Here is a 10,322-nt window from a genome sequence, read left to right as displayed (position 1 = left end):
TTGCATTTGAAAATAAATATACATACTGTAAATATAAATGAGTGCGGCGCAGATGATTTAATGTTTATACCCCCGTTCCTTCTCATTCCAAAAATAAAGTCGTTTACTTTTAAGCGAGTCCAGTGCACACGGTTAGCTGGGCTTATGTGGCTCTGTCGTGTGTTCGCAACTGCAAAAAATCTATTCTCTTATCCCCGGCACTACGTGTCATGTCGTGTAATATACATTACGCGGTTAGACAAATATTTATTGGGAACTATAATGCCACGACTGACTCAAAGATGCACAGATATGTCAACCATATAATACTGATCATTAGAGGCTTAAAATCACGCGATCGGAGTCGCGGGCACCAGCTAGTATGTCTGGGTCACGGCCATACATAATAATTGTATGGCCGTAACCCAGACAAACGTTTCTTAGAGTCATCGAAAGAATAAAAATAATGTACTACACTATTGTACACCTTAAAAAGGTCTACAAAAAAAGTCCGCGATGATATACGTCTATCTCTTAGGGATAACCCACCATAACCATTTATTATCCTTTAGTTTTTAGTTTGATAAATATAATTATGTATTATTAGGGGTATCATTTAATTCGATGACGTCATTTCCACAGGAATGTATCATCTATGCGTGTTATCTGGGATTTTATGTAAGCATTATCGCCTATAATTCAGTAACACATTAATTTGAGATATCTCTTAAAGTTAAGGCAGCGTAAGCAATGCCAGCACCATTGAAGCATCTCATAATGACTTGATTAAAAAACCTCAAGTATTTTCTTCTTTTCCCTTACTCTTACCCCAAACTATCTCGTATTGGCGCAGCACGTCTTTCCCTTCCATTCTCCTCTATTATTCGTCGTCTGATCGTTAACATCCCCCATCACACATTGCCCATGTCTTCTTAGGTCGTCCTCTTTCCCGCCATCCATCCATTACTCGGTGGTAGGGCTTTATGCAAGCCCGCCTGGGTAGTTACCACCTACTCATCACATATTCTACCATCAAATAACAGTACTCAGTAATATTGTGTTCCAGTTAGAAGGGTGAGTGAACCCGTGTAACTACAGGCACAAGGGACATAACATCATAGTTCCCAAGGTTAGTGCCGCATAGGCGATGTAAGGAATCGTTAATATTTCATACAGCGCCTTTGACTATGGGCGATGACCACTTACCCAAAGGTGGCCCAAATGCTCGTCCGCCAAACTAAAAAAAAGAAAACGAAATTAAACTTAAGAGATGCTTAAAGAACAAAATATATCTGTACTGTTATAATAGTGAAAAGTACGAGCGTAGTTGAATTAAACAAACGGACAAACTGCATAATCCATTTTGTGTTATACTTTTAACGTTTATTTTCGTAAAAGCAATATTTACATAAACAACAATTAGTATTTCTCTAGAACAAGTGCCACGTGTGTTTGACACAAGTAATTGGGCGAAGTTTTATAACTTATATAAAATATTACTTACAAAGTTTACGATTCGACTGGAAGGAATATTCGTACTCGTACGTTACACGTTGGTACGTACGCCAATATTGTATTATTAGAAATCAGAAGCGGTTTTAATTTTTTTAAAAGTACGATTTATTACCTAAAACTAAAATTTATAATTACTTAAATAATTATTTGGAATTAAATGAGACAAATTCTTTCAAAATCAAAACAAATACCAATTTATAAAATATGATAAAACTTAAATTACGACACACGTCTATCTCGCCCGACGGATGCCAACAGAATAGGGCGAAGGCGCTGGTATTCAGCCGCTTATGTAGCAACCGCCATCATAACCCCACTCTTAACTTAAGAAATCTCCAACAGTATATTTTGTATTTTTCCAGCACCTTGTATATCCCTTATAATATGTCATATTACGTATTCTGTAGCATTATATATAAATGACAATATATATATCAGTCACGGCCGTCTTACCCCATTCCGGGGCCCTTGTGGACGACCTTTTTTTCATATTAAAACTGTATATCAGTTAATAAAATAATCTCAATTGTTTATTTTTTTATGTTGCCCTTTGGGAGGACTCCAATTATCTCGCGAACCTTAGTTCATCGTAACGCTTGTAATTTTAACAAAAACATATTTACAATATAAGCCGTTCGGGAACTGGAGACGGATCAATATGGATTTATTTAAAAGTTAATAAATTAAGGTAAAAACTAAAATTTAAAGAACGTAGGGATGTTGTGAGCTTTTCTAATAAGCAAAGTATTAAAATAACCTGTGCAGGGATGAGCTTTTCATTGTTGTATTCGTATACAGCCACCTAGTGGGTTATATCAGGTAATTGAGAAAATATTGGAAATTGTTTTATTCAAATTATATGGGTCTAATAAATATAACTTTTCTATGGTGACTTAACATAAATTCATATAAACTCGAGAAATTATTCTTCGAGCCATTGTTGCCAGTATTGCAGCCATTGAAGCCACTGCAACATGTACTGACAATATTTTTGATAAATGTGTACCTTATCATAAATTTATCATTAATACGTACCGATCATTGTGGACAGTTGACCTCATTTAATTCTCAAGTAAAAAGGGAATTAGAAATTAAACCATATATTTGTTTCTATCGATACAAATGGAATGGCGAAGTTCACAAGTAATATTATGACAAAAAATAACTATCTGCCACTAAACTAAAATTCTAAAGTTCTGTTTTTTTTCTTCATTTTATTATAAAATATTTTCATGCCATATTAACTTCTAAAATTACTTCTACAATTCAAGAATTTTTTTCACATTTAATTATTGGACAACCGTCGGAATTCACAAGAGAAGGCAAAGATTGTATGAACTTTATAATGAAAGGACATACAAATCGGTCTTTTCCTTTCGTTAACTACGCCAATACCTACTGTAAATTATTCAATCGTGTGTTCCATGGCCAAATCGTAGCACATCAGAAAAACATTATAGGCCCACCAGATAAAATAAAAATGACGACATTATTAATTGTGAAACTGGAAATGTAAAAAATAACATCTCAAATTTAATCCTGTCAATTTTCGATAAACCATTTACTTTGCTGATATTCCCATTTTTACTACTAAATCACTTATCCTCTCCGACCGTCGCTAAATCGTTATTAAAAAGAATGTTAAAGAATGTAACATAGGTACGATTTCAATTGAATACTGTACGTGAATTAAAGATATGTTATATCCTGTACAAGATAGCTTGATCCTTTTGACAGTTGTAAATTTTTCTGATCGACATAACTTTGCAATGACGAACATATTATTTTCTCAATTTAATGATTTTAAAAATTGTAAAAATGCTTCAAAGTAAAATTTAAATAGAAACACTGAAAATAATAGACGCTTGTACAATGTTACATCGGTCGGACGGTAGGGACGCGAATAACAGGCAGTAACTGCTACAAATATCGATTACAAAAATCCTTATCATTGTTGTGTTGTTGATCATTGTTACGAACGGGGGTCCTTTTGGTTGGGGTCTCTTTAGCTAGTGGTTGGGGTCTCTTTAACTGGTATAACTCTTTTTAGAAAAATAAGCTAAAAAAAAATGAATTCCAATTTGAATTACGCATTCCATCGTGGTATCGACTGTTATATATGTTATATTTTCTGTTTCTCATCACCAGCCCGCCTATCAAAAAGATCAAACTAACTTGAACAGGATATAGCGAGTAGCCCTAGCCTCCAATACGGTGTTACGTCATAGGATGTCATAATTAATTATATCACATTATTGTCTATAATGATTATAATAGAAACTATTTATTTTACATTATTATTTACTTATAAAATTATTGTTATAATTAGTTGTTTAATAATTTGCCAAACTTTAATTAATACTATTTTATTTGGCACACTATTTAAGACTGGCCAAATACATATATTTGCATACTTTCTTTTTTTTTAATTATTGATCTGTCACGAGAATGAGATGATTGCGAGGGATTGTCAAATATATTTGTTGGAGAATTATTATAAAACGTGATTTTATTTTGTCATCTTAAATTACTGAAATTACAGATATAATAATTTCATTTAATCCTTGGGGGATCTCCGTCAAGATTACCTGACCTGAAAAATAGTAAGGTAATTCTAATTTGTAAATCCGGTAGTACTTCAGACTCCAATAATTATAGACCCATCCCTGTACTACCTACTCTTAGCGAAATCTTTGATAAACAAATACTAAGTTAAATGTTCATTTTTATACACAAGCGATGCTCGTGTCGTGATAATCATAAATATTTTTAAAGCCTCGTAACAGTCACGGGACGCTTTAGGGATTTTGTGATTTATCTAAGGTAATTAATTGTGTGCAACTTGAAACACTGGTCAGATATACTAATAAATAATAATAATAATAAATATTGGACAACATCACACACATTACTCTGAACCCAATCTAAGTAGCTAAAGCACTTGTGTTATGGAAAATCACAAGTAACGACGGTACACAAACACCCAGACCCAAGACAACGTAGATAACTAATGAACTTTTTCAACATCGACTCGGCCGGGAATCGTTTTCGACTTTGGAGTGTCGTAAAAAAAGCGGAGTACACACTACTCGACCACGGAGGTCGTCAATGCACTCAATCTTCTGATTACGAATCTGACAATGACAATGAATGACAAAACAATTTAATCATTATCAAAAGTTGTTAATTTATTTTATTGTATCTGTTATTTAATAGATTAAAAATAGCGAAAGCAACTTCGTTCCAACCGGGTGACTCAAGACGCATCTCGCTTGTTATTCTCTAGCTATTACAATAAAGCACATTTTGATATTAATTTAGAGATATATTTAACCTACCGAAAATGTTTGTTATATCATTTATTTTTGTCAATAAATAAAAAAATAATTAAGTTACTCGTATTTAAGTTACTTTAAAATTAAAAAAAAAAATTATATAACTTAATTATATATATTTTATTTAACTTAATTAAAATGCTCTTTAATTAAAAAGTCCTACTTATATCATTCAATTTTATTAGCGTTTTTGATTTATTAGAGACGTAGATAGTAATTACATTACTTTCATTAAGCCTCCTATTAATATTGCAAATTAAATTTAGACTAATATATTTTTAATTTTGTAAAGACGAATAATTTAGATTTATACTATTATTTATTCTCACCAATTATGAAGATATTTTAATCATTTAGAAATTGCTTGAAAAACCCTTTTTCTATTGTACATTTTTAGGCACCAGCTGAAGGCCAATTCTACGTTTCAAAGCTATACTGAGCTGGCTCCGTTTGCCACACGTGCCTCATTACACGTGAGATGGCAGAAATAATTAGACAATTACAAACAAGGCTTACACTATGTATTGTTTTAATCAATTCTGTAATAATAATAATTTAATTTAAGTTATTTTTGAATTGTGTTGATAACATTGATATTAAATAAGAGGGTACTTTGACTTTTCTGTTCAATATTGTGAGTCACGTGATTTGTAGTGAGGCTTATATAAGTAATGGAAGCTCGGTACAGAACACTTTTACTTTTACTTTACACTTTACTCTTCTTGGAGCAGCAAGGTGCTAACATTTAAGGTACGATATAATTTTGTGATATAGTATAATTGTTATTGCTTGTTAAATTATTGATGAATATATGAATCGTGTTTTTGCAATTATCAATATACAAAGTTAGTATAAATGATTGTATTTTTAGATATTTAAAAAGAGTAACTACTGAGTTTCTTGCCGGTTCTTCTCGGTAGAATCTACATTACGAACCGGTGGTAGCTTTACTTTAAATAGTTTGTTAAATGTTGATTCAAAAGTGCTTGTAAAAGCCTACTTGAATAAAGTATATTTTGATTTTGATTAAGGTAATTGGTTTTATTGTAATTATTAATTGATACAATATTACGGTTACTACAGCTATTATAATGGCTAAATAAATATTTGTTTCATATATAATCTTTTATTATCTTATAACCTCAAAATATAATAAAGTAATAAAGAAATAGAAATTATTCTTAAAATATCCTGACATAATGTATTAAGTTTGTATAAAAAAATCTAACACGTGCATCTTAACCGATGATTGCGGCTTCAAACCCAGGCAAGCACCACTGTATTTTCATTTATGTTTATAATTCATCTCGTGCTCGGCAGTGAAGGAAAACATCGTGAAGAAGCCTGCATGTGTCTAATTTCAACGAAATTCTGCCACATATGTATCTACCAACCCGCATTAGAGCATCGTGGTGGAATATGCTCCAAACCTTCTCCTCAAAGGGAGAGGAGTCCTTAGCCCAGCAGTGGGAAATTTACAGGCTGTTAATGTTAATGCTATTTATTTAGTGTTTTCAAAAAACAAAAAACATTTTATTTTCTTTCTAATAGATGTAGTAAGTGTGTCATAGAATTTGGATCCGGGGACGTCTTGTGTCATAAAAACCTCCGAGCTGCACTCCAAGCCTAATATTCAATAAAAAAACACTGTAGGTGTAAGACCGACAAGGCTACATAGAGTTCAAGGCTAAATGAGTTCTTGTGTGACGCCTAACTGAAAAAACTACAAATACATAAAACTTATACTAGAATATGGATAGATTATGCAATTCATTTTGGAGAAGGTTTTAGTATATAATACGATATCTGAAAATATCTAAATCTTCTGTGTATGTATCAGTTACATCCTCAAATTACTCCTTAACGGTTAGACTGATTTCGATGATTTTTTATGTGCATTCGAGTGGCTTAAACCGGACAGGTGAGTGATATCTTGAAGTAAATAAAATTTCACCCAGACGAAGTCGGGACGGATAGCTAATCTTATATAAGTAGCTGCACTTCGCAGTTTCAAACGCTTTTAGACTTTTTCCGTGTTAAACGTCAATTTCAGTTTCTTTTAATATGACGGCGCATGATGCGCCTTGTTTATTCATACTGGTTGGAAAAGAGTGTCAATGTCGCGTCGATGGCAGCGCGGCAGCCATCTTGGATCGACAGTTACATTCAAGATTTCCCGCGCACCACGTATGCGACGAATCTCTAATTTCCAACATTATCTTTATTCTTTTGTATTAGATTCAGTGATTTATGTGTGTTTTTGTGTACGATTTATTAACGAATCGATATTGATGACTATTGTAAACATATCTGTGTAATTGATTTGTTTAATTAAAAATTTACTGAATTTACTGAATTTGTGAATCGTTCATATTGTTCATAAAATCGTTTGAATATACGCCCACTTATCTTGAATAATCCTGATATTGGCAATAAAATGTCTAAAAATATAATAAATGTGAAAAGATTTTAAAAATCTTATTTTAGTTTTCATTTTAAAAATTGGATTTAAATGAATAATCTGAACAACCAGCTACAACTAAACTACAACAGCCACACACTACTCTGAGCAGCAGCCAATAAATTCTAAATCAGTTCTAAATTAAACACCAGAAAAAAGGTATAAATATATATATGGTTTATTTTTCAATTAAGGATCGGGAGGCGCGTAACTTAAGCCTATGTTCCTTAGCTCACAGTCTTCCTGCATCTCGTCCTTCAGAAGAAGTTTCTTCAGCGCTGTGCGGCGTACCTTAAAGTAATTTTACAAATCGACGTAATATTTGTGACCGCAGTTTACGTCAAGCGCCATCAAGTGCATGTGGATACAAAACTAAGTTATAATTTGTAAAATTCCTAAAGTTAAATTGGTCGGTAATCCACGAACTTTTAGCTGGTAATGGTCGTGTGTTAGAGCTCCTATTAGAACCGACTTATACTTGCTTTACCGCACATTAAACTGATAGTATCGGTTAGTTAGTTCGCAAAGTTGGTTGGTGGCGTTGTAAAAAATGGTTAATATTTTTACGGTATTAGAACACTTACCATCGGGTAGGCCATATATGCGACCGCTCCAGAATGCAGTTCTATACTTTATATTATATTATTTACAAAGAGAAAACATAGATATTCCCTAAATAAAAGACGTGTACAATTTTGGCGACATTATCGCTACATAGCGATCTCTTCCAGGCAACCAAAGGTGTGGGTTCACCTAAACGAATAGCCTGATATATTTTTGCATACACTTTTGATACTACACAAATTAATCCAGTACTAATATAATTAACCATTGCACCTTGTTGTAAAGATACTCACCGCCAAGGTCTGTTGTTTTGCTTGGCGTAATTCCTCTCGGATGAACATCATCTCAGGTCGGAGGTGGCTGTGAGCTTGCGGGTCCATATTAATCTTCAACTTAGGATCTATACCGGCAAGCTGCTGATCACTGGGGCAAATATATAAATAGGCGACTATGAAGAAGTTTATAAATAAAAATTGTAAACAAGAGTATCTTAATATTGTAAACATAAAAATAATAAAAATACAGTCTTGTGCCAGCTTTTATTAACTCAGAATTCTATTCTATAGCAGATCCTATTTAATAAAAAGTTGATAACAAGATATTCGAAAACCAAAATGTTAAAAAAGTAAGACTAAACTCTAAAACTGTAAATAATTTTACGAATAATAATCATATGTATAAATAACTGATCCTTTGCTAAGTAAAATGAGCATATTAAGGAAAATTAAATCTTTCTTTTGCTGTAATTTGTTTAATTAGATGCCAGTTACAATCTATTGTCTCTGGCTAGAATCCCACCCAATACTAATCCATGTATAATTTAATTATATAACTCATCAATTTGAGGCAAACCAAAGACAACTATTACTTCATATTGGATCAACAACATGTGATTGTGGTGTTTAGCTAAATTTACCCTCTTCAATAATAATACATTATTTTCTATGATATTTGTTATTAATGTAAAAACGGATACTACGATAGTGTAATAATACTATCTGATATTATTTTTTAGGTTAGTTTTATTAATATTACTTATTTTAAATTAAAAAATTAAAACAATGACTAAGAATTTATGTGTTTATTTAAAATAAGAAACGTTAATAAAACTCAACCAAAAATACTTTTCGATATTATTGTATTTTAGGTGATTGATTAAATTACATATTTTTGTAATTGTTTTAACGAAGGAGTTCGTGAATGCCTCGTTGGTATAGTGACTTTCTTATAAGTCTGCAGATACCAAGGTCATGGACTGAAACCCTACATCGGACAAGTAGAAAGTTATAGATGTTTTTTAAAAATAATTTTAATAGCAGACATTTACGAAAATGAGTGGCCATCACTTTCGGGTAGAGTCGATTTGGTTAAGTTGTTTGACATGGTCATGTTCATTAACAGCCATTTCAATTAAACGCTCTCCTCTTGTATATCTCAGGTACTCTCATAATGTATTTGGACATTATTCTCAACCACCATGAGACCATCTACTCTCAAGTTGAAGTCTCTGCATTCTCAGCATCATAAGTGTCGAGCTTTAATTATCTATATGTCTAGTGCTGCTAAGACTGGGAACGCATCGAAAAATCTAGTGGCCTAATTCATGCTTGCTTCAAAACTTCTCCTTTTCTCCACCGCTTACAGAACTTGTGGGAAAATAGACCTGAGTAATGCTAAGTAAAGCTGGTAATAAATATTTGAACTTCATGGATATTATCGTGTTACTTTCAGGGTCGTAAGCTGGTCTGACCACTTCAGTCTTATTGGACCTGCAAGTGTAACTTAGAAGGCGATGTTTTCGGTTTTTTATAGCGGTGCTCAATGTCCTTCTAATGTGTTTCTCTGGTACATGTTACATTGCGCCGTTCAATTAGGTACATTTTCAAGAATATGAAGCTTACAATTATTATAAATTTAAACAATTCTAATTCAAATACATTTCTTAAACATAGAACAATTTCTTATTGATTGTCAAAATTCTACCACCGGTTAGGAAAGAAACATCTCAGACCTGAGAAGAACTGCCGAAAGAAACTCAAGAAAAACTAAGAAAATTCTAACAATTTTCATTTATAAGAACATAATGAGTGTTCAAAACAAAGCTATAAAATTCAAACTATGAATTTTAAATACTCACAAATTGGCACCGACATCTGCTTCGAGTATACCCGCTTCTTCCAAAGCTTCGGGATCCCCCTCATCTTCTGGTTTTTCGGTTGACATATTCAAAATATATGAACAAAAATTAAATAATTGAATAATTTATTATAATCTCAGCAACAACAATCAAAGCTCTAAAAAGTGTTATAATGCTCTGTTCTTATGTCTATATATAATAATGAATATAATAATTCAGTTATTTTTTCTTTCTTTTTTTTAAAGAACTGTCTATTTTATATAGGTATTGTTTTGCGTCAGGGACATTATATTTAAAAGAAGACCTTAATATTTATTTCAAAAATACAGCG

General features: G+C 32.3%; 1 protein-coding gene across 1 annotated transcript; it reads right to left on the bottom strand.

Moving 5' to 3' along the window:
- Positions 1-7,444: 7,444 nt before the first annotated feature.
- LOC113402199 (uncharacterized) lies at positions 7,445-10,186 on the bottom strand. Its single transcript, XM_026642385.2, has 3 exons — positions 9,992-10,186; positions 8,148-8,277; positions 7,445-7,581 (listed from the first exon to the last, which is right to left on the bottom strand). Exons 1-3 carry the CDS (start codon positions 10,075-10,077, stop codon positions 7,480-7,482), a joined length of 318 nt encoding a protein of 105 aa, XP_026498170.2. The 5' UTR covers positions 10,078-10,186; the 3' UTR covers positions 7,445-7,479.
- Between the last annotated feature and the right edge of the window lie 136 nt (positions 10,187-10,322).

The sequence above is a fragment of the Vanessa tameamea genome, chromosome 14, assembly GCF_037043105.1.
Source record: "Vanessa tameamea isolate UH-Manoa-2023 chromosome 14, ilVanTame1 primary haplotype, whole genome shotgun sequence".
Lineage (NCBI taxonomy): Eukaryota > Metazoa > Arthropoda > Insecta > Lepidoptera > Nymphalidae > Vanessa > Vanessa tameamea.
This window is presented reverse-complemented; position numbering and strand designations above follow the sequence as displayed.